This window comes from Neohortaea acidophila, assembly GCF_010093505.1.
Source record: "Neohortaea acidophila strain CBS 113389 unplaced genomic scaffold BDY17scaffold_13, whole genome shotgun sequence".
In the NCBI taxonomy this organism is placed as follows: Eukaryota; Fungi; Ascomycota; class Dothideomycetes; order Mycosphaerellales; family Teratosphaeriaceae; genus Neohortaea; species Neohortaea acidophila.
Genome location: NW_022985522.1, coordinates 402449 through 424995, shown reverse-complemented (window position 1 = coordinate 424995; position 22547 = coordinate 402449). Strand labels below are relative to the sequence as shown.

General features: G+C 56.0%; 12 protein-coding genes across 12 annotated transcripts in view; 5 read left to right on the top strand and 7 right to left on the bottom strand.

Annotated features, from left to right (window-relative positions):
• BDY17DRAFT_305763 (amino acid/polyamine transporter I) overlaps positions 1-53 on the top strand; it is a 2269-nt gene extending 2216 nt beyond the window's left edge. The window contains exon 5 of the mRNA XM_033734907.1: positions 1-53. The gene's annotated coding sequence lies outside the window, so the exon portion shown is untranslated.
• A 135-nt stretch (positions 54-188) lies between these two features.
• On the bottom strand, positions 189-1407 carry BDY17DRAFT_319379 (uncharacterized protein; the record flags this gene model as incomplete). Its single annotated transcript, XM_033736272.1, has 4 exons — positions 189-297; positions 352-635; positions 695-883; positions 937-1407. 4 exons carry the CDS (start codon positions 1405-1407, stop codon positions 189-191), a joined length of 1053 nt encoding a protein of 350 aa, XP_033585312.1.
• Positions 1408-2048: 641 nt separating this feature from the next.
• On the top strand, positions 2049-3010 carry BDY17DRAFT_258742 (uncharacterized protein; the record flags this gene model as incomplete). The annotated part of the gene is made up of 2 exons (XM_033731802.1): positions 2049-2559; positions 2613-3010. The coding sequence occupies 2 exons, from the start codon at positions 2049-2051 to the stop codon at positions 3008-3010; spliced, it is 909 nt and encodes a 302-aa protein (XP_033585311.1).
• Positions 3011-3127: 117 nt separating this feature from the next.
• Positions 3128-4576, bottom strand: BDY17DRAFT_328261 (uncharacterized protein; the record flags this gene model as incomplete). The annotated part of the gene is made up of 1 exon (XM_033737820.1): positions 3128-4576. The coding sequence occupies one exon, from the start codon at positions 4574-4576 to the stop codon at positions 3128-3130; it is 1449 nt and encodes a 482-aa protein (XP_033585310.1).
• Positions 4577-5035: 459 nt separating this feature from the next.
• Positions 5036-6916, top strand: BDY17DRAFT_328260 (uncharacterized protein; the record flags this gene model as incomplete). Its single annotated transcript, XM_033737819.1, has 1 exon — positions 5036-6916. The coding sequence occupies one exon, from the start codon at positions 5036-5038 to the stop codon at positions 6914-6916; it is 1881 nt and encodes a 626-aa protein (XP_033585309.1).
• Positions 6917-6992: 76 nt separating this feature from the next.
• Positions 6993-7769, bottom strand: BDY17DRAFT_328259 (uncharacterized protein; the record flags this gene model as incomplete). Its single annotated transcript, XM_033737818.1, has 1 exon — positions 6993-7769. One exon carries the CDS (start codon positions 7767-7769, stop codon positions 6993-6995), a length of 777 nt encoding a protein of 258 aa, XP_033585308.1.
• A 585-nt stretch (positions 7770-8354) lies between these two features.
• On the top strand, positions 8355-9964 carry BDY17DRAFT_328258 (uncharacterized protein; the record flags this gene model as incomplete). The annotated part of the gene is made up of 2 exons (XM_033737817.1): positions 8355-8521; positions 8578-9964. 2 exons carry the CDS (start codon positions 8355-8357, stop codon positions 9962-9964), a joined length of 1554 nt encoding a protein of 517 aa, XP_033585307.1.
• A 181-nt stretch (positions 9965-10145) lies between these two features.
• BDY17DRAFT_305756 (uncharacterized protein) lies at positions 10146-11069 on the bottom strand. Its single transcript, XM_033734906.1, has one exon. It carries the CDS (start codon positions 10730-10732, stop codon positions 10274-10276), a length of 459 nt encoding a protein of 152 aa, XP_033585306.1. The 5' UTR covers positions 10733-11069; the 3' UTR covers positions 10146-10273.
• A 419-nt stretch (positions 11070-11488) lies between these two features.
• BDY17DRAFT_314003 (glycoside hydrolase family 75 protein) lies at positions 11489-12426 on the bottom strand (the record flags this gene model as incomplete). The annotated part of the gene is made up of 4 exons (XM_033735780.1): positions 11489-11492; positions 11540-11808; positions 11877-12235; positions 12258-12426. 4 exons carry the CDS (start codon positions 12424-12426, stop codon positions 11489-11491), a joined length of 801 nt encoding a protein of 266 aa, XP_033585305.1.
• Positions 12427-12961: 535 nt separating this feature from the next.
• On the top strand, positions 12962-15086 carry BDY17DRAFT_319375 (carboxylesterase type B; the record flags this gene model as incomplete). The annotated part of the gene is made up of 6 exons (XM_033736271.1): positions 12962-13143; positions 13204-13435; positions 13514-13609; positions 13670-14118; positions 14169-14281; positions 14350-15086. 6 exons carry the CDS (start codon positions 12962-12964, stop codon positions 15084-15086), a joined length of 1809 nt encoding a protein of 602 aa, XP_033585304.1.
• On the bottom strand, positions 14947-16975 carry BDY17DRAFT_58405 (uncharacterized protein). The gene has a single exon (XM_033738526.1). The coding sequence runs from the start codon at positions 16855-16857 to the stop codon at positions 15040-15042; it is 1818 nt and encodes a 605-aa protein (XP_033585303.1). The 5' UTR covers positions 16858-16975; the 3' UTR covers positions 14947-15039.
• A 189-nt stretch (positions 16976-17164) lies between these two features.
• BDY17DRAFT_349761 (uncharacterized protein) lies at positions 17165-22011 on the bottom strand. Its single transcript, XM_033738174.1, has 3 exons — positions 21394-22011; positions 19328-21331; positions 17165-19274 (listed from the first exon to the last, which is right to left on the bottom strand). The coding sequence occupies exons 1-3, from the start codon at positions 21762-21764 to the stop codon at positions 17408-17410; spliced, it is 4242 nt and encodes a 1413-aa protein (XP_033585302.1). The 5' UTR covers positions 21765-22011; the 3' UTR covers positions 17165-17407.
• Between the last annotated feature and the right edge of the window lie 536 nt (positions 22012-22547).

The following is a 22547-nucleotide window of genomic DNA, read 5'->3' as shown; positions in this document are numbered from 1 at the left end:
TCTATCTATCTATCTATCTATCTATCTATCTATCTATCTATCTATCTATCTATCTATCTATCTATCTATCTATCTATCTATCTATCTATCTATCTCTTCAGTCTTCCTCACGTTGTTATGTTTCAGCTCACTTTACAATGGAAGGGAATGCGAGCACACATCAATCCAACGCCTTCTGTAGAAGCGGTCTATTGCAAAATCAGGTCGACCTCAGCATTTGCGGCCTCGAGAATATGTTTGGGTTTGTATGTCGGCACCCAACCAATACTCTTTGCATGCTTCGGTATCCAAGTGCACCTACACAAGATTGTCAGTTTCGAGCGATCCCGACAGCCTCTATTCGCCACTTACGTTCCACCCATTTCCAAGCTGACCGTATCTGGCGTGCATTCCAAAGCTTTCGCCATGAGCTGCAATGCCTCCTGGTCTGCCTCGATCACTTTATCGTCATCGACTATTCCATGTCGCAACAGAGCTGCGCCCATTGCAGCGTAAATGTCGTCCCACGCCACCGAGCCAGGGGAGGCTAGAAAGTAGCCGTTTCTATTGTGGCCTACCTTGGCGCCGGTGAGAATGTTCTTCAACAGGCAGGCTAGCATCGAGGCCTGATCGCGGATATGACAAACGGGCCAGATCTGGACGGTACTGTCAGCCGACTGATCGCAAGTCAATCGCACGACACGCGGCAACTCACCGCTCGCCCAGGCGTCACGCTGTACATCTTCCTTTTCGCACGCGCAGCTTTCACCACGGCAACAGTCTGGATCGAGACCTTCTTGCCGAATCCCTCACCTTCTCCGTAGACGATGCATGGTACGACGACGTATGCCCGCACGCCGTGTGCTTCGGCGGCTTCGATAATGGCGTTGTTGGCTGTCGGAATCTGGACAGACGACGTCAGCATCGACACCGCGAGGCACAAGCCACACTACTCACCACTCTCCCTTTCTTCGTGCAGCTCTCCTGGCCCTTCTGAATGGCATACATCCTCTCGTCCTCGTCGCTCACCGGCGGCTCCAGTGGGAAGTCGACATGGCTACTAAACCCCTTGGCGCCCGAAGCGTAGACGAAATGCGTCTGCACGCCAGTTCTTCGCTGCAGCTTCTCAAGCGCCTTGATGAAGCGGAGTGCCACATTGCTCGACCGGGAATCGATGAGGAAAACGACGATGTGGATGCTGTGCTTCTCCAAAGCTAGAGAGATGTCTTCTTCAGAAGAGAGATCGAGAGCCAGCGGTTCGATGCCGTAGACTGTTTTCGTCTGGTTGGCTTGATCCTCGCTGCGCACGAGAGAGTAGAGGGTTGATGAGGTGGGGATGGAGGGTTCCTTGTGCTGAGTGAGGTGCCACAGGAGAGTGCCGCCTATGTATCCAGAGCCGCCCGTAATGAGCACGTTTGCTGGAGCCATTGACGAAAGCGAGCAAGAAGGAGGACTTTTTGTCTGATAAGATATGACAAGCGAGGGATAGAAATACAGAAGAAACCTCCGTTCGTACCTTACATACACACCCAGCCGCGGAGTTGGAGCTGACCCGATTACTAATTCGGTCTACTCAACATGCAATTGATACAATCAGGCTGACACGATTGAAGATGTGGAGTCGAGCTGACGTTGCGCAGATGTGGGTAAGTCAGAATGAGATCCGCCAAGCATGTCAAGTTGTTGTGGAATCAGCTACATCCGTCTTCCTTTCGTGGTGGATGCAGCTGCACCCAGGCTATGCTACGTAAGCAGATCACATGACGTAGGGCTGAGTACATGACCTGTGGGTATAAGAGCCAATATGGCGGCAAGACATTCCCGGAATGCGCTCGCATCTTCATCAAAGCTCACACCCAGCAACATTTGCATACCACTCGAGAGTTGTCATGGGACGAGTCAAAGGCTGCCATCTAGTCGGCTCAGTATGCCTGCCCGACACCGAGGCCGTGTTCCGCGAGTGCACCGCCGCCATGCCAGGCCGCCTCAAGCGCATCCCGGACGGCGAGACTGGGGTTCGCTACTACTTCACCCATTGGCAGAGGCAGTTCTTCCAGGCCGCGCCGGAAATGCTCCTTCCGCTGGAGCGCGAGTACAAACTTGACGCCCCGCCTCCTTTGAGCCCCGCGCAGATGTCGGCCAGCATTAAGCGTCTTCAGGGCGCTGCTCCCAAGACTGGCTACGACGACGCGGCCATTGAAAGCTACCAGAAGTTCGTCGCGCTCCGCCGACAAGGCGCGCTACAGAAGGGTGTGCGCTTCCAGGTCTGCTTGCCCTCCTACTTCAACATCGGACACTGGATGGTACCCGAATTCCGCGGCGAGGGCTCGGCCATCTACGAGGAGGCGCTCCTTCGCGACATGCGCGCCCTTCAGGATGCCATTCCGCACGAAGATTTGGCCATTCAAATCGATCTTGCCGTGGATACGGCGATATGGATTGGCTATGAACACACGCCGCCGTGGTTCCATGAACAGCCCGGCGAGTTGGAGCAGCGGAGGCAGTACATGATCGATCACACTGTGCGGATGATTTCCCTCATTGATCCAGATGTCGAAGTCGGCATCCACAACTGTTATGGTAGGCGATCCAAGCTCCTCGTTTTCGTTACGCCGTTAATGGACATACTGTAGGCGACTTGGACCACAAGCATTTCGTCGAACCCGAATCGCTAGCGGTGATCGCGGAACGTGGGCTTCGACTCTTCGAGAAGACGCCGCGTCGCATTGACTTCTTCCACGTGCCGGTCCCTCTGAGTGCGATGGACAAGTTAGACTCGTACTTTACCTCCATACTACCGCTCCTCCCCAAGTTCGCAGAGCATGGCACGGAGCTGTATCTAGGCTTGGTCCATCCCAATGACTTGGAGGGCACGAAGAAGCGAATCGAAGCGGCAAAAACGGCCCTGGGCGACTTCGACTTTGGCGTGGCGACGGAATGCGGCTGGGGGCGAACACCGTCCCACGAGATTGCGAGCATCATGGAGATCTCCAGAGAGGTTTCCGAAGCTGTCATTCCCGCCGATGATTAATCGGCCGCTTGTATGTACCGAGCTGCCACACGCTATGTAGAGTGGATCGTTGTGCGCATCGGGTATTCCGGGCTGCACGAGGGCCTGCAAAATGCATGGTTGAAAGCCAAGCATCAATCATTCATCATCCGGGCTGCCCCAAGTCCACCTCACAATCCCATTTCCCTGCACCGCCAGCAAAGTCGACCCGCGGTCGTTATCATCATACCACGATAAGTGATGCAAAGCAGGACTCTCCAGCTTCCGCGGCCGCCAGACAGGCGCATCCAGAGCCGAAACCTTCGCTCCGGTCCGTGTGGAGTACACTTGCACAATATTGTCCCGGTCGACGGCGGCGATGAGGGAGCCTTTCGCCGCATAGTGAAGCCTGGGACCGCCGTGAACGTGGGGCATTGTCAGCACGGGTGGATCCCGGCCATTTATCGACGGCATGCGGGTATCGAACAGATTGATGTCATGGTTTGTCGAAGCCAAGATCTCGTATGGATTGCGATGGATCGGGTATCGATAAAAGTCGGAGTTGAAGAAATGGAAGGGCCCGAAATCAGTGGTGTCGTCCGTTTGTGGATTGAGGAGGCCGGTAAGTCGCTTGTGGAGCTGGAAGCGCGCTGCTTTGCCATCCGGTGTTCGAGTGTCCCACAGCATGACACTGTATTTGTCCTCTTTGACTCCATACAGCACCGTGTTTTGATTGAGCCACTCGACGCAAGGCGCACATTGCGGCCACTCCTCCGACTCCTCCGGCGCTGGGATACGCTGCCTCAACCTGCCCTCGCAATCGATGACAGCGATTCCAAATGATCCGATTATGGCGGCCCGAGTCGTGGCGAGATGGAACGCGGAGTCACCAATGCTACTGCCGGTGGAGCCAAGGGTGACATCCCAGCCACAAGTGAGGTGCCCTTCATCACCGTAGCGCAGCGCTCGGAAGGAGACGTTACCGACCTGGTACTGCTCCGCGCACGCGATCATCAGTGAGTCTAACTCATGACCTTCCGCGTTGCCCCTGCGGTAGGAAACGCAAGCGATGCTGCTGTTGAAAGCCGTGATGGGTGATATGGTGTTGAATCCAAGGAAAACGCTTTCGGATGCTTCGTCCCAATCGTAGTGATAATCTAAGAGCACACTGTGGCCACTGGTAGATTGTGTTGCTGCGACAATCACCTTGCCAGACCACGGGACGTGGTGGACTTGGCGCACTCTCGCATCTGCGCGGTACTTTAGTGGTAACTGCACATCAAGACGCTCTGCCTTCCACTGTGACACCAGCGCAGCATCTTTTTGCATCCCATACTGCCGGTACCTTTGATCGACGCCCAGCTCACGACCCAGACCAGTCCCGCCGAGCACTGAGGAGTTCAAGACGGGAGCCTTGCGCATAAGAGCCGACTGCCGCTTTGCTTTTTGCTGCGTTTCCGTCTTGCGTTTCTTCGAGATCCGGCGTTCCTGATTAACGTTGCCCTTGGCATACTTTGCTGCCTCCGGAACAAGGTGATTGGCTTGAATCTTGAAGTATCGTTTCTTGTCTTCATCCCAGTAGTAACCGGGCAGATCTCCGCGATTCATCCTGGCGGGCAGGGGTCACTGAAGTGATGATAATGAAACCAGGAGTGCATGATCCGGGTGGTAAAAATTGGAAGCCAAGTTGTGTTGCGCCGCGTTTGGTTGGCTGGCCTGGACGTTTCGTCGTTAGCTGAATGTTGGTGTGAGTGTGAAACCGCGTGCAGTTGAGACGATCAAAAGTCGATTTAAGCTTCGCGCTACTCTTGGCCGATCCCGCGAACCCTTCGCCCGCAATCGTCGAGGTCGTTGCTTTGCCGCAGATGATGTCAGAGTGAGGCTCGAAGGCGAATGCCACGCCGACGGACGTTGAGGTATTGTTGTACTGATCGCATGTCCTCTTCCCTTCATTCCTCCATCCTTGAAATCTATACCACCATTTCCAGCAATTTTATGCTTCGAACTGCGATCCAGCGCGCATCACAAACAAGTATCCATCGCCACACAACTCGCAGACTCGCAAGCATGGCCGGGCTCGTCCACGGCCAACCGGGCGCCGATCAGAAGACATTCAGTCTCAAAGACCTCCCAAAGTCCAACACCTTCACCTCCAAACTCCCGCCTGACGAGCAATACCCCACCCCCGCCGAATCACACAAAGCCGAGCGCAAGCAGCTCGGCCCTCGATTGGTGAAGAATGCGGCGTATACTTTCGTTCGGCCGGATCACATCGAGAACCCGGAACTGCTCGCAGTTTCCAAGGCGGCGCTGAAGGATCTCGCTATCGATCCTGCGACTGTGGACACGGACGAGTTCAAAGAGACGGTCGCTGGAAATAGGATCATCACTCTTGAGGAAGGGAAGGAGCCTGAGGAGAAAAGCATTTACCCTTGGGCACAGTGCTATGGTGGATTCCAGTTCGGACAATGGGCTGGCCAGCTAGGCGACGGACGGGCGATCAGTCTGTTTGAGACGACGAACCCGGCGACGGGGAAGAGATATGAGTTACAGCTGAAGGGCGCGGGCAAGACACCGTACTCTCGCTTCGCCGACGGCAAAGCGGTGCTGAGGAGCAGTCTGCGAGAGTTCGTGGTCTCCGAGTCACTGCACGCCCTTGGCATTCCGACCACCCGCGCGCTGAGTCTGGTCCTTGCGCCTGAGGCGAGAGTGCGGCGCGAGATGACTGAGCCGGGGGCTATCGTCTGTCGGTTCGCGGAGAGCTGGCTGCGCATCGGAACTTTCGATCTTGCGCGGTCGAGAGGGGATCGAGAGTTGATTCGCAAACTGGCCGACTATCTCGGGGAGGATGTCATTCCATGGGAAACATTACCCGGAAAACTGGCATCGGATGAGGAGAAGGATGTCGTGCACCCCAGCCGTGGTGTTGCGAAAGACGAATTGCAAGGCACCTCAGACAAGCCCGAGGAGCAGGAGAACCGCTACTCTCGCCTCTACCGGGAAATCGTACGCAGAAACGCAAAGAGCGTGGCTGCTTGGCAGGCATATGCATTTACGAACGGCGTGCTGAACACCGACAACACGTCCATTTTCGGGCTGTCAATCGATTACGGCCCATTTGCGTTCCTTGACAACTTCGATCCCAGTTACAGCCCGAACCACGACGACCACATGCTGCGATACGCCTACAAGAACCAGCCCCAAATCATCTGGTGGAATCTCACTCGTCTGGGCGAGTCTTTCGGCGAGTTGATTGGTGCTGGTGACAAGGTGGACACCGACCAATTCAAGAATGAGGGTGTCGCAGAAGAGTGGATCCAGGACGTCGTCAAGCGAGGTCAACATATCATTCAAGCTGTGGGCGAAGAGTATCAGAAGGTCTTTTTGGCGGAGTACAAGCGTCTGATGGTCGCAAGACTAGGCTTGAAGGCTGTCAAAGAGAGCGATCTGGACGATCTTATTTCTGAATATCTCGGATTCCTCGAGGGCCTGGAGTTGGACTTCAACCATACCTTCCGACGCTTGTCATCGGTCTCGCTGGAAGATATTGACACGGACGAGAAGAGGAAGGAAGTCGCAGGTCGCTTCTTCCATCAAGAAGGACTGTCTGGCCTCGTAGGGTCGGAAGACGATGCCAGAGAGCGCATTGCCAAGTGGCTCGTGAAATGGGCCGATCGCGTCAAGGAGGACTGGGGCGAGTCTGCGAATGAAGAGCGCTCCAAGGCGATGAAGGCGGTCAACCCCAAGTTCATCCCGCGCAGCTGGATTCTCGACGAGGCAATTGAGCGAGTGGAGAAGAAGGGTGATCGGCAGATCTTGGGGCACCTTATGGAGATGGCGCTGAATCCATTCAACGAAGAATGGGATGGCGACAAAGAGGAAGCAGAGCGCTTCTGCGGCGATGTGCCAAAGTACCAAAGGGCTATGCAGTGTTCTTGCAGTTCATAAGTCGTTATGCAACGGTCAGCCGGTTATGTAGCTTCGCCATTGAAAAAAGTTCGACCTGCAATGCAAACAATCAGTCCTACCAATCTAGCGATCTTTCAGCAGATGAGCCAGGCATGTACATTTTTGTGGTCGGCCGGTCTTCCTCGAGCTTGACCTCGTCGATTGGCAGGATCCGCAAACTCTCAATCAGGATGAATTTCGCCGCCGGATGCGTTTCAAACAGATGCGTATAAGCATCCACTAGATCGCCAAGCGTCACACCGCCGGGCCGATGAACGACGTACTTCTGCTCGCTCTTCGGCACTTTGGCGTTGTAGTCGAGATGCGTCACGAACGGGGCCCGTCCGCTGCCGAGTTCGTAGAAGGAGCGAGTGTACCAGAAATCGGTAAAGGGAGGATTAGTGGCTAGGTGAGATCTCCATTCACCCGACTTGGGAAGGCGACCGAATTGCGCTTTCGAAAGCTCCAGGGAGAACGTCCAATGCTTCGGTTTGGACGGCTTGGGCCCTTCGTAGAGAGATCGTGAATAGGTAGATTCAAACGGCCACGCTGAGCCCCAGCTCCGTTGGTTCAGTAACAACTGCGGAATCCAGGGGCACGGCTGTGCGGGTGGGAAGGCGCTTTGTTCGAGCCAAGCGTGGGATTCGGGGATCGCTAATGGTGTTGGGAGGTAAAGTTTGTGACGCAGAGGAGTGGAATGGAAGAGGAGCTCGTGCCAGGTGCGGGATGTTGTTTGCGCGGTGTGAATGGTTCGCATGCTTCTCGTCTCTGTGTGGATTGTATCGTCGGGGAGAGAGAGCAGGATGAGCTCCAGCAGCTCTGGGATGTGGAAGACTTGGGATGCGGCATTCATTTTGGCTGATGATTCGTTGCACGCGAAGACTTTAATACGATGCGCACCTGATTGCAGTTGGATGTCACTGATTTGCAGTTGATTGTCACAAGTAACAGGTGAGAGTGTGGCCGACATTCACGAGATGGAGAGGTGAAGTGGGCAAGGTGGGGCAGCTGCCTGCGGGTCCGAGCTGCTGCAACCTGCCCAAAAGGGCAAGTTTGCATGTGCGGATCAACTGGGCCGACAATAAATTTCTGGGGATTTCAATCAACCTCATCTTTCTCGACATTCACAACTTCGGCATCGTCGCCGCACTGCAACTCATCGACGCATCATGTCCGATTCGACTCGACTGACGGAAAAGACATCATCAATAATCGGCCGCGGTTGCCCTGCGCGCTGCAAATCAAACTTGCCCAACTCGCACCTTCCACAACAATCACGATGATGTCGGCGCTTGCTCGACTGCGCGCCTTCCTCCGCGCCTGCCTGCGCATGCACTGCACAACCTTACGTCATGCGTGTCGTCTTCTTCACGATGCCTTCTCCTGCTTCCTCTCCTACGTCCTCCCCCTTGCACGACTTCGTGCCCGCCGGACAGACATGGCCGCCCGAGCAGACAGCAAGGCTCCCAGTCCTACGGAACCTGCCGAGCTTCCTGTCCGCCAGATGATCCACCTCAAGACGAAGGAGGAGTGTCGGCTGGGAAACGAGACTATTCAGGTCTGGGCTGTGGAGATGCCTAGTAAGCACGCAGAAGGGATCTTGAAGTGCGTTCAGCCCTCCTCCTTTCCTCTGTCTCACACTTGCTCACATCATCTTGCAGAGTCGTCAAAGATAGAATTGAAGGCCAGGATGCCGTCGATCTTCAGCACCTCCGTCGCTTCGCCAAACCGAAGTCCCTGCCCAAGCATGTCCTCGGCAAACGAGATCTCATCAAAGAGATGTACGCCATTCCCCGGGCCTGGGAATCCACGCCGCTCTCCGTCATGCAAGCCCCCTCCACCGCCGTCTGGGAGTACTCGGTCCCCGCAAAGCCCCGCATCAACCACAAACCACAGACCTTGTACCTGCTGATCTGTGGGACGAACCTCATCTCCCTCTCAGAACTCCACAACCTCTTGCTCGAATACGCTCCCTTCTGCTCATCGGCGGACTCCTGGGCGTACCCGTTGGAGATTAAAGAGGTCACTGTTCCTCGCCAGGCTCCCACCAGTCCTGCACAAGCCGATATGTGGACGGACAACTACTGGCCGACCTTCTACCGCAAGACAAATCCCTTTGGTGCGCACCCTGCAACCATCGCCAAAGCTGAAGAGGACCTGTCCCATCCTGGGTACGAGAGCGTCGGCGTCGAAGAAGCGATGATACTGGCAGAGCGTGCGGCGCACGAGACACAGGCCATGGGATATGGTGTCGGCCCCGGCTGCACCATCATCGAGCGTGTTGACAACAAGGCGGAAATCCTGGCCGTCGCTGGCGATGCACGTCACAAAGCTCTACCGAGCACTGCAGGCATGACGGACGCACAAGATGCTTGCAGTGGCAACGTGATGGGTCACGCTGTGATGCGAGCCATCGGCATGATTGGGCGGAAACGTCTGCGTGTTGCCTCCCACCCCGTCTCCAGCAAAGCAGCCAAGGCGGAGCGGACATTTGAGAATTGTGGCCTCGACCACGATGAAAAGGCTCGAGACGGCTTCTTCCTCGACCTCCCCGTCACCCCGTTGGAGGAGGAGTACTTCGCCCAAGACAACATCAAACCGGACGGATACCTCTGCCTTCGCCTCGAAGTCTTCCTCACGCACGAGCCCTGCATCATGTGCTCGATGGCACTCGTGCACAGTCGGGTTGGCAAAGTCATCTTCAGCGAACGGATGACACAAACGGGAGGCCTGACAGCCGAGATGGTTAGCAACGATACCGGGCCTGTCGGGCTGGGCTACGGCCTCTGCTGGCGGAAGGAGTTGAACTGGCAGTTCATGTGCTGGGAGTACGCACAGCAGGAAGAGGAAAAGGCGGGCAAGGCGGGCAAGGCGATCCCTGTCGGTAATGTTGATCACCATCAAGCTACCAGCACCGCCTCCGCCAACACGAACCCGGACCAGCACCTCGCACTCACCTCCGCACCCACCTCTGCACCCGCAAAACCAACAGCTATGCTTAGTGATGACAATGCTAATGTGAGCAGCTTTGCCAGCACGCATGTGTAGCACACATTTGATGCTGAAGAGGGCTGGCAGAGCATGAGTTACGGCGGACATCGACTCCGACATCATGGACAGAGAGCGAGCATTCGATGGCATTTCATCCCACTACCTCCTCGACGGCAGAGGAGTAATGCATGGCAGGTGCGGGGTTGGAGACGGAACCAGCTGCAGAGCGTGCATGTACATTGTGATTGCGATACTTATACCCCGCAGATGTCTTCAATGCAATACAATCTCATCCCGTATGTTTCAACAAAAGCGCCGTCCACCAGTCATCAAGTCGTTACCCTATCACCCCTCTCTACAGAAACATCACCCCACCGTCCCGCGCCTCTGCTCCACCGTCGTCTGCCCAACCCCAACGCCCTGCGCCTGCGCTTCAGAATTCTTCCTCTCCCTACGCGCCCTCCACTTCTTCCGCAGCCCAAACTCCGGCCGCGGCTGACTCGCAATCTCCTCCGCCGTCCGCTCGCCGTAGAATCCAATCAAGCTCGTGTCAAACGACGTGAACTTCTGCCCGTCCGCCCAGGCCCGCAGGGCGGCGAGGTAGGCTTCTTCGGAGGGGAAGCCGCGGTAGGGTTGCGAGGTGCTGGTTTTGGTGGTTGTGGCGATTGAGCGGGCGGGGGAGCGGGCGCGTGGTGTGGCGTCGCCGTCGTTGTCGCCGTGCCTTGCGGTTATCACGGAGACGGAGTCGGAGGGGGCGATGCTTGATGCTGAGGAGGCGAGGAGGTGGCGTCTGTCGGTTTCGGTGGAGGGTTTTCGGGGTTCCATTGTGGTATGTGTGGGGGGTTGGTCTGGGGGATTGGCTGTCTGGCAACTGGGTTGGAAACGATGACGGGATTGGTTTCTGGGGTGGTGGCGCTTTGGATAGTATGATTACGAGTAAGCAGGTGAGATGGTGGTGGCAAATGCGATTGATGAGATTGGAATGGTCGCAGGGAAAGTAGGTAGGCACGAATGACAGGAAGCGAAAGGAATATAGTTCCCTTCAGAAGCATGTGAATCAATGTCGTCTACATCCACGCGTTCTTGGCTGAGCCGCTCAGCCACCGCATGCAGACGATCCCGCGGGTCCCGAGTGTCTCTTGATTCAGATCCAACCCGCGGTGGCGAACGAACAAACCCGTCAGGCAGCCCCACCCTTGGCAGCCTTCCAATGGACGCGAGGCGGAGAAGAACGTGTGAAGTCGCGATTGCGAGGTGTGCGTGATTGGGTGGAAGAGGCGGACGCTAGCGGAGGTGTCTGTAGTAACGAAAATTACGACCCTATTGGACACTTGACTCGATCAGTAGACTGGTATTCATACACGCCGATGCTACATCCGTTCACCCTCTTGCTACACGATACAGAGCAAAGCCGCCAGCAAAGCAAACATCGCTGCTGCACTATATCCATTGCACGATGCGCCGCCTGTACGAGTTTGGGCTGGTGAAGCAGCCGGAGTCGCAGATGCGCCGCCTGAAGGAGTTCGAGTTGGTGGTGTAGTCGGTGCCGCCGAAGAAGATCCGCCGCCGCCCGTAGGAGTCTCAGCTGGAGGTGCAGTCGGACTCGCAGTCCCGTTGCCGCTCCCCGCCAACCCAGCCTGAGCCAGCAGCCGATTCCCAAGTCCCGCAATGCTCGTCTCAAACTCTTCGTAGGAAGTCGCGGCCCATCGAGCCCCGCGGGGCCCAGGGACGGCCTCCGCGCCCTTGAAGGCGAGGAACAGCACGTCGTCGCGGGCGTGCCCGTAGCTGGCATTGACGGCGTTGCCGAAGCACGCGGATCCCACCGCTTGCGAGGCTTCGCCGACGCTGTCGATGGAGGGCCAGTCGTCGTCGCCGTTGGTGTCGCCCCAAATCCCGAAGATCTATTTGCGCGGATGCGCGTCAGAAGGTTGACGGGAAGTAAGACCTCCGTTTCCAATCCCGCACGTACCAACTTGTCCGCGCACACCACGGCCATCACGCTCAAGGGCTGAATGTCGTACATGCGGGGGTGGAAGGTAGTATATCCCTTCTTCGTCCCCTGGTTGCCGAATACCACGTAAGGATGGATGTAGGGGTCCAAGTCCGTCACTCCAGAGACGTTGTACCTCTTCAAGATGCCCTCAAAAGCCGTGCCATCCTGGGAGTCCTGCGGATTGTCCCCTTTCGGCCGCTTGCCATCGACATCGATCGCCATCGAGGCCAGGCCGCCGCCGTTGTGGTGGATGTACAGCATGTTGTCCGTTTCGCAATACGACCAGTCGTCTGGCGGAGGATTGGTCCTTAGCGATCGACGCTCATCGGCAGATGCTAGAGGGTGTGTGCAACTCACTCGGATAATCAGTGTCGCCATTCCCGAAGCCGCTTTTGAGCGTGTGGTTGCACTGTTCTTGCGCCGCGAGCTTGCTGTAGAATGAGGCAAGGTTAGACGGCACGGTGTAGGCATGCACGGCCGTGAGGAGCCCAATGCACCAACAAAGGCTGAGCGTGGGGAGCCGCATTTGTGCGGGTTGGAAATCAAGCGGACTGGACACTGTGAAGAAGGTACGAAACGGACAAGATGAGCATCATGAAGGATGCGGTACGGGCGGAGACAATGGCTGATCTTTATAGCACTCAAGCGCGATCGGGCTTGGTGAGGCTGTGAGAAGCGCCTTTACGAGGCAAGGGAAATTGAAAAGGATACGACGTCGGGGAACGGCCGCACGATCCAGCCTTGCATCCGCGTTGCAACGGTTTCTGCCTAGGCCGCGCCACGCCATTGGCCAGTCTGTACGAGCAGGAACTCTGATGGGCGAGTGAGTCTGCCCAAGGCGGAATGGTTGGAATGGTTGGCCTCCATTAAGGTTGGCCGGATGGTTCCTTTACTTGCTGCCTGGGTACTCTCGTACCGATCGGCCCATTGAACCACAGCCTCGCAACATCTGCCTAGCGAGTTTTAATGATGCCGTCTACAACAATGGCAGACGCCGTATTTAAACATCCCCGGCGCGGTTTGGTAGTAGTCCCCGCCTGCCTCGTATCAATCCCTCAAACATGCTCTTCCTCGCTCTTCTCACTGCCGCTGTTGCTGCGCTGACAACCGCAGCGGCGTCTATTCGGACAACTCAGAGTCCTCCTTACTCAAACACGACGACTTCTTCCTTACAAGTCGATCTGGGCTATAGTATCTATCACGGATACTCCGACGCACCCCATGCTATCAATGTGTGGAAAGGGTGAGTGGCAAAAAGCCTGATATGCTCCACGCACACACTCATTGATTGACTTCGCGCCAGAATCCGTTACGCTCAAGCGCCTATCGGAAAGCTGCGATGGCAAGCTCCACGCGAGCCGGTCGTCAATCGGAACAGCATCATCTCCGCCACGCGTTTCCCACCGAGCTGCCCCCAGAGCCCTGAAGCCAATGGCCTGCCGATCCTGGCGCAAAGTCAGGCGGGAGCGTCGGAGGATTGCTTGTTCTTGAATGTCTACGTGCCCAGCAATGCGACGAGTGCTTCTCCGCTGCCGGTCGTTTTCTCCATCCACGTCGGTCTTCAGCTTTGCGAGTCCTCGTGCTGCCGATTGTCTGACTTTTCCTCGTTTTAGGGCGGTGGTTATGGCGAGGGAGATGGCACCGATGGCTTTCAGCCACTGATCAATACCAATGGCAACCAGTTCATTGCTGTTGTCATTCAATACAGGGTATGTTTCGATTGATCCCCGCGCTACACAATGCAGCATCGCGCTGATCCTGTCCGCCAGCTCGGCGCATTCGGCTTCCTCAACTCGGACGAAGTCTACCGCAAAGGAGTCGTCAATGCCGGCCTGCTCGACCAGCATCTGGCCCTCCAGTGGGTGCAGAAATACATCCACCTGTTCAACGGCGACCCCAGACGCGTGACGATTTTCGGCGAGTCGGCGGGCGGCGGCTCGGTCATGCTGCAAGGCATGGCTTACGGCGGCTCGCTGGGTACGCAACTCTTCCAGAACAGCATCGCTGCGAGCCCTTATCTTCCCATGCAGTGGGGCTACAAGGACTGGCTACCTTCGCAGACATACTATGCGTTCGCAGCACACGCGGGATGCTACTCCATGGAGCCGTATGGAGCTCCGAAGACGACGCCGATCTTTGAGTGTTTGCAGAATGCTGAGTCGCGGGTATTGATGAACGCCAGTGCGACCGTGTCGCAGTTGACCGTGTATGGGCAATGGTGGGTTGTAAAAGAATTGCCCTCCATGGCCGTTAATAACGCTTGCACAGGGCATTCTTGCCTGTCACGGATGGCACTTTCGTCCAGGATCTGCCCAGTCGCCAACTCCTGCGAAATCAAGTGAACGGCGTGAATCTGTTGATTGGCAACAATGCGAACGAAGGTAAGCCAGGTCGCAAACGAAGAAGTGTCTCGGAATGATTGCTGATCTTCATGCTCGTGGCAAAATAGGTACAGGATTCTCCGGCAACATTGATACCGAGGAAGAGCTTGTTGCCTGGCTCAAACTCACGTTCCCCCTCTTCACCAACAATGACATTGCAAGGGTCCTGGAGTACTACCCCAGCACGAATGCATCGGTGAATCCAAAGGCGCCTCTTTTCGCAACGAATGGCATTAGCGGACCGACGGCCATCAACCAGTCCAACGTAGAGACTGGACAGCTGCAGCGTGCCGACAACATCTATGCCGAGATCACATTCGATTGTCCCGCTCTGTGGATGGCACAAGCGTATTCTCAGAATGCTGCAGGTGGCAACTCATACAAATACCAGTTCTCCGTTCTACCATCCTTGCATGGCGACGACACCAATGCATATCTTGCGCGCGAAGGACCCATGGTCTACTCACAAGACCTCACAACGGCCTTTCGGAAGATCATCGGAAACTTCATCATCGACTCCAACCCCTCAATATCGAACCAGATCGCGAACGGCGTCACGCCTGGCGCCATGACAAATGCTTCGAACCCGGCGAGTAACTGGCCACCGTACACCAATTACCAGCCATACATGATCGACTTGAATGCAACTTGCGGCGTCCACCGACATGCTTTGGAACACTTGGAAACCTGTGGCTTGCCGGGCGATCTGAACAATATAACGCTTGTCAATGCGTATACTTGGGAAGGCGGGCGGGGATTCAGGTGTGACTTTTGGAGGGCGATGGGGCAGTTGGTGCCAGAGTAGACACTTCCGGGAAACCATGTCCAGGAAGAACTGTATTTACGCTCGCAGGGGATCCAGGTCTTGGGACGAAGAAGACTTGAGAGTGTGCTTGAGCTTCACCCTCAGCATCCAAGGTGATGTACAGCATGTGCCCATATGGCCGGTGGTAGAAATCGTCATACAGCTCAGGGTTCCCAATGCGACTCTCCAAAATCCGTGCTGCTGAAGGGATGTGGTGGCATTGAAATAGGGCGTGAGCCGGTTGGCCAAGCATGTCTCTGGCCTGGCTCTCTTCCAGATCCACAAGCGCCTCGTAGAATGAGGCTAGAAATTCTGCATCGTGTACGCCGCGCATGTTCATACCCCGCAAAAGACTTATGGCCTGCCGTCGAAGGAGCGAGTCCCGACAGCGTTCAATGATGACCCTCAGCGCCGGACCAAGAGCAGTACCAACAGCAAATGCAGGTTGGGTTTGTGCGGTTGTTTCCGGGGTTTCCGACCCAGATTCGGCAATAAATGCCTGGTGACGCTTCACGTACAACGCGATGGAGTCTAGCATGTGCTTGCATTGGTCAAGGAAGCGGTCGGTCGGCTGCTCGTCCTCGTCTTGCCATGTACCAGCAGTCATCCAAAGGCAGAAGAACTGCGCTTCCACGAGGATCCGCTCCAGCCTCTTCTCGCCGGCTATAGGGAGCGCCGCGAACGCGAACATCCATTGCGTCAAGGTGGCTGTGATCTTTTCCGTTTTCCGCTCGACCTCGGGCGCCGAATCAAGTGGTATTGTGCGAGATTTCGCGATAATGAGCAGCTCCAGTATCTCCTCGTTTACAGTTTCTGCGTTCTCATAGGACTGGTAGACGTATTCCTCGGCAAGCTTGAACATCTCGCACCAGGTGTCTCCTACGTCTCGTTCGATGGCGTCGAGATGCACGGCAGCTTCTCGTAATGAGGAGAAAGCCGACGGTATTTGTCCATTAACGGTGGGGTAAAGAGTAGGACTCTGGCCGGCAAGTAGAGACAAGTCGGCATCCAGTCGGACAAAGCCATGAGTCAAGAGGTCCATTAGCGATCGCGGTTCAGCACGTAACACCACCTCACCTCCTTCAGAGGCGCCCTCATTCGTCCGTGGAGTTGACTGGAGTTGTTGCATCAGGACCTTCATGCCACCGCGGAGATGTATGCTGGCACGGGATTCGTTTCCATGCAGAAGCTCAAAGGCGAACAGGAGTAGTGACACCACGAGGACAGCTTCTGCAGCGCTGGCTGAGCGCTGCTTCTCTAGAAGCTCGATATTCGCGCCCAGGGAGGAGATTGTTCGGTTGTATTGTTCGAGCGCGAATCGAAGATCCTCTGCCTGATCGACGCCATCGAAGGCAGGGGAGAGTGGAATCAGGCCTCGTTGCAGCGATGCCAAAGCCGCGGCGGCGTGCAGAACGGCGGGCTCAGTCTGGAACAGTGGGAGAACAAGACGGTCCCATGCAAGCAGCCAGGAGCTGCCTGGCATCTGGTGGATAGCACGAAGTCGGAAAAAGTCGACGGCATGCTTCTCTCGACTCGTCAGGGGGCAAGCGAAGCTGGCCAAACTGCGCAAGGTCGGGTTTTGGCGGGCCAATTGGGGTTTTGGAGGGCATACTTGGGCCGCATCGTAGCCAGCGCAGGCTTTTCCGGCGTCCTCGCAGCGCTTGCACGTCGGCCGTTGCTCGTCACACTTCACGTGTCGGTCGCGACAAGTGCGGCATCCCGTCCGTACTTTGGCATGTTTGGCTCGCCGGCGTAACAGGGGGATTGTCATAATCCACCGTTTGAGAGCATGAGAGTGATTTGACGTGCGTAGGATCTACAACCTGCCAGGCTTGCGACACGCGGTCGTCGGCGTGAAGCATGGTTCTTCAGCTGAAGAGTAGTTGATGGCAAACTTTAGGCAACCTGACATCGACGGGAGGGTAGGCAACGACAATGGCTAGGCTGACTAATGTTTCAGCTCCTCGGACGGTGTACGGTAAGCGAACATTTTCGCATTGCAGCCTGGCCCGGTAGCGAGCGTGATTTCACTGAGGACTGATTGGACGACGATGAGTGGGAAGAAGAGAAGACAAGATCAGAACGGTTTGTGTAGAACGTTGTTCCTGCTACCTGCTTGAGTGAGTGGTATAGTCACATATATTCAGCATGAAGCGTAACCACCGCACCAAGATACCTCCCTCCTTCGTCAGCAAACGTTAGCAACGTTGGAACGCTTCCTCCCATCATAATCGTTGCTCGCTGCACTCCAAAAGCCTCTTCCTTCAGCCACAGAATCTCTCAACTCATGATTCGTCTCACACACCGTCAAACCCCACCACTCACATCGCCGGCGATTCATAACCATCCGCCGATGCCCGCGGCGCGTTAGGAAACATCTCCATCCTCGGCAACGGCTCCCATGACCTCGCACCTCCCGGCGTCTGTCCAGGCGTAGGGTTCTCCGACAGCGGACTAGGCGTCGGAGCCTTGGGGCTTCCCTGAGGACCATACTGCTCCATGCGCGCAGTATCGTACCCCTGGTGTCCGAAAGAGTTGCTACGCTGTTGGTGCTGAAGCTGCTGCTGGTGGTGATGCGGGCCGTACCAATGGGCAGGCGGCTGCGGTTGCTGCTGCTGTTGCTGCTGGTGAGGCACATAGCCCTGGTCGCGGAGCATGCGGGCTTGCGCGCCGTCGCGACTAGCGGTGCTGGGCATGACTTGAATCTGGCGCTGGAATTCTTGCGCAGTTGAATACGTGGGTTGCGGATAGCGAGGCTGCTGGTGCTGGGGAGGCATGTTTTGGTGTGTGCCTAGCGGCGGAGTTGGGTTCTTCGCTAGGCCCACGCGATCCCATACTTGCGAAGGCGGTGTCCACTGTTGTCCGCTCAACTTCTCTGCTTCTGCCAAAGAGCCGATGGAACCATGTGGGGTGTGTACGTGGCTGGACTTTGGTGGCTCTGTGTTCCTTTCATGGGAATGGGAGGAGAGGTAGGCACTATTAAAGCCGCCGCCAAGTGGATATGGCGACTCATAGACCTTTGGCTTCCTGCAATAACTCTTGAGCAGGTAGGGGTACCGCCGGAGATTCGCGAGATACTCTTCATCGGTTGGCGGACCTTCTTTCGTTGTCGATGAACGCGCCTGTGTAGTGCCCGGCATCAACGGCGTTGCGTAGGGCGATTGATACGAGGAGTCTAAAGATGACGATGGTCGACTTCCGTGATGTTCGTAAGGGTTTGGTGGCATGGCCAAGCCAGATGCACTCGCCCCATTCGTCATCGATGCCCCAGCTTGGCTTTGCTTCATCTGCGCCTGCTGTTCTCTGATGGATTGATAGTTCGGGGTGTAGCCAAGATCAGGCTTCGTCATCGTTTGCGCACCTTGCGACTCTCGGCGAGCGGCCTGGGTGAAGCCCGAATGCTGGCCAGGATAGGCTGCAGGCAGCATCTTCATGGAGTAGTATTGCTCGGTGGGAAAGGCTCGGAGTGGGCCGGATGAACTTCCAGGTGGCGATCCAGCACCAGCACCTTCGAAACCATACCGTGGGAGCTGGAAGGCGTTCGTCATTTGCTGAAGAGAGGACGGTGCAGAGCCGCGGGCGGGCACACTTTCTGCAAGGAAACTGCGCTGGTTCGCAAGAGCCTGGCGATCGACCTGGTACATGAATCCACGCGGCTCCAGAGGCGTTCGGGGTTTGTAGATATATGGCTTGTGGGATCGGATCGGTTGAGGGGCGGCAGCGCTTTTGGGCGTCAATTTGGGCAACTGACCATATCCGCTTGGTCGGAAGGGCTGGGATGGAGCCTTTGGTTGCATGCGGTCCATAAAGTTCGCCTTGGCAACAATCTCCTTGCTGCCAGGTTTGTCAGAGAAGAAGCACTTTGCCTCCGTGGACGCCTCTCCAAGGTAGAAGTAGAGTTGATCCGGTTTGTCGATGTTCACTTCCAACTTCATTGGCGCCTGGAATTGCACATTGAGGTAGCCCGGAGGCGGTGTGTGGTGGTTGTAGAAGTCGTGCCATTTGTAGTCGGGATTGTTGTGGAAGGGTTCGTCTTGGATCGGTACACCGTCCTGACGATTGTTGATGGAGACGGCCTTCTTGTTCATCCCCTCTGGCATAGGCAGAGCGCTTGCAGAGGGTTTGGGTCGTTGCGAGTCTTCTGGATCCAGTACCAATAGATACTTGTACTCCACCTCGAGTCGATCTCTGTTTAAATCATCAGTAGGATTTCAACACTTGTGGCGTTCGCGACAACATACCCATCGGGCAAGACATCCACCAGCAAACTCATCTCGCCGACGCGATTCTCAATCACGAGACCTGCAAACACGTCCCCACCGACCATCTGCGCTTGCACAACATCGTTGACTTTCACCTCCTTTCCATACGCTGCGATCCTCTTGCTGGGAGCGCCACTCTCCAGCATCTCTGTCGTCAAGTTCTTGGCCTGCTTCGGTCGGTGGAACTTGCACCTAAAATCGTAGCCTTCTTCGAAGTACTCGGTTCCATCTTCACCGAAGGTTGGCACCATTCCAGCGTCGATTTGCACTCCGGCAGCCAAAGCACAGGTTGCATGGAATGCACGCGTACATTTGCGCGAAGAGCACTGGAAGCATGCGCCTCGTTTGGAACGGCAGTAATTGCACTTCAGGTCCAAGCGAGCACGATCGATAGTCGTGACGCCGCACACCATCTCTGCGCCAGTATTGTCGTCCTTGACGATCCAGGTCTCCGGAGTGAACAAAGCGCAAGACCGATGAACCTTTTTGCCATTGTCGGTGGAGATGAGAGGCTCCCAAGGATTGTCGTTCGGACACATGACGCATGGTTCCCGTGTTGGAATGCGGACTCTGATCCGGATCTTCTTCTTCTTTTTCGGTTCTTCCTGCTTGCCACGCTTGCGCTTCTTTGACGGTTTGCCCTTGACACTAGCTGGTGGGGTTGGAAGGTTGCCGTCTTCGCCATCAAGGTCAGAATCGTCATCCGTCTCTTCGATATACTCTGGCGTTGGCTCGCCGCGCAACTTGCGCTCGATCTCAAAAACATCGACCCACACGTTGTCGCTTTCGCAGTTGCACTTGCGAGCGATCCGTCCGTACTCCAGCCATGACTCGGTTGCAAAGTTGACAGACTCGGCGCAGTTGTATCCGACGTTGTATCCGGAGTGATACCCGTAGGGAAAGGTGATGACGAACTCGCCTTCGTAGTGGACAAGCTTGTTGACTTTGACGCCATACTGCTTTTGCAACACATCCGGCGAGATCAAGTAGGTTTTGTGGCGGAGGAATTGGTCACAGTTCTTTGCATCCACTGGCCAGACAGCCTTCATGGCCTTCTCGAACTTCCGAGCGTCCTCTTGGGAGATGCTGTACCACTGTTTCGGGGCGCCAAAGTGAATGTAATTGATACTGTAGAGATCCACGTCCTCGAGATGCCAGGCGAACGTTGCCTTCCACATGCCCATGTATAGGTATGCAGTGTTGACGCCAGGCACTTTCGTACCGAGCACATCGAGAAGGTTCTCCAGCTTGGCCACGTTCCAGCTGGTGACGGAGTCATCGAAAAGTGAGCCCGGCATGTCGGCTGCGTACATGGGTTGGTTGAAGCCCAAGCTTTTCCAGTAGTGCGTCTCGAGCTCTGCGCAACGCTCAGGCGTGAATTCGTCCAAGTCGTCAAGGCCATACTCGAAATCGTGGAAAGCTTTCTCGTCGATGTATTCGGCCGCTTCGGCGGTGTTGTTCAATCGTCTTGAAGTGACTGATTTCGTCTGGCCAGCGCCCGTTCCATTCTTGGAGCCTGCAGGACGCCCAGGCTTTCCCTTCGGCTTCTTCTCGGCTGGTTTCACGGTGGGAGTTGAAGGTGCAGGTGTAGCTTGTGCTCGGCTACTGCTTCTCCTCCCTTTCGCTTCGCCCTCAGAGTCGGGTTCTGGAGCCGGACCGGTGTTGCGCTTGGGACGTCCGGGCTTGCGTTTCGGCGTGGCACCATCTTCCGAGTCGGGAGCAGCAGCCGTGCTTTGCCGGGCTCGCACACTACCACCACCTCGCACAACTTGCGCCTGGTTCCTTCTCCGCTCTCCTCGTCTCGCTGGATGCTGATACTGCGACTCTTGGGTGAGAGCCTTCCATTCGGGGAGGTTGTATGATCTCTGCTTCTCCACATTCTGCTGGGTGTATATGCCCTGAGTGCCATTGAATTCTTGAGTGATGGGGTTTTTGATCTTGATGCGCTTCACGTATTCGTCCAGCTTGGGGAGGTCCTGGCGCCTGTCACCAGATCACGTTAGTGTCTTTCGAGGTGTGTTCTGTCTCGGTATCTCGTCGCTTACCATTCTGGAGGCGGGATGACCTTGACAATGCCCGACTTCATTCCATACTTGTCAATCTTCTCGATGAACTTCTTGAAACTGCGGAACTGATCCATGGTGGGTTTGAAGACGGGGATCTTGCCATCGTCCCAGTAATGATCGGGCTCAATTTCCTCCCCATCGTCGTCATCGCTCAGGTCAAGTTCACTCAAGTCGGATTCATCCAACTCTTTCCCCGGTTCGGGGTTGTTCAGCTCCTCGCTTGTGGGTGGCGTTAGGGCGTTGGCTGGTTTGCCCACAGGCTCGATGCTCGGCTTCGCAGCGTGTAGGGTTGGAGAGAGGGAAGGCGCATGCCCCATGGCTGCTGGGGCTGACGTTGTGACGTCCTGCATGGCTGCAGGCACGTGAGAGGTGAGGTGTCGCGAGTCGACTCGAGCCGTCGGCAGGGTGCACGCGCACGGGCACTCGGGCACCGCGCAGCGTGGTCCGGGGAGGGTGGTGCACGCGGCGGAGACGAGCACGTCAAGTGATGTCAGCGCTCAACATCCCGTGAAAGGTAGAGGTGGTTCGTCGGGCTGATCTGGTCGGGGGAACAGGGTAGCTGCGAGATGCAAGTGACGTGCAGAGAGGCGGGTACGGAGCACGCAGGTACTGCCTCAGGGTGGCCGACCGTGAAAAGCTGGGAACGCGAGGTGGAGACCTCTCGCTTGATGATTCAGCCAATAAAGTCATGGGACACATGTTGAATCACGAGTGTCAAAATTCTTCGTTTATCTGCACGCGAGCGCATTGAGGCATTGCAACACCTCGCTCTTGGCCTGGAATGCAAACATTGGAGTCAAGCATTAATTTTAATCCGTGAGAGCAGACTCCCACGCGGCGTGGTCGTAATGGGTCACTCCACATCAGCCCAACGCAGTTTTGCTGACGAAGTAGCCCGCTCACGTCAAAGCTACAATTCATATTGCGAATCTCTTTGCTGCAGTGCCCCGCAACCATCTTCAACAATCCACCAAAGGCAAGCATTCGCGAGACAACGAAGAGAGTACCTGTGTACCGCGGCGTTGAGCTACGCTTCACTCTCCGGGGATCTTCGGCCTCCGTGGGGCCCAAGCTGTCAGCAAATGGCTAAATCGGGGCAATCCACCGCCGTGCGTTGACAACTAAATCGATTT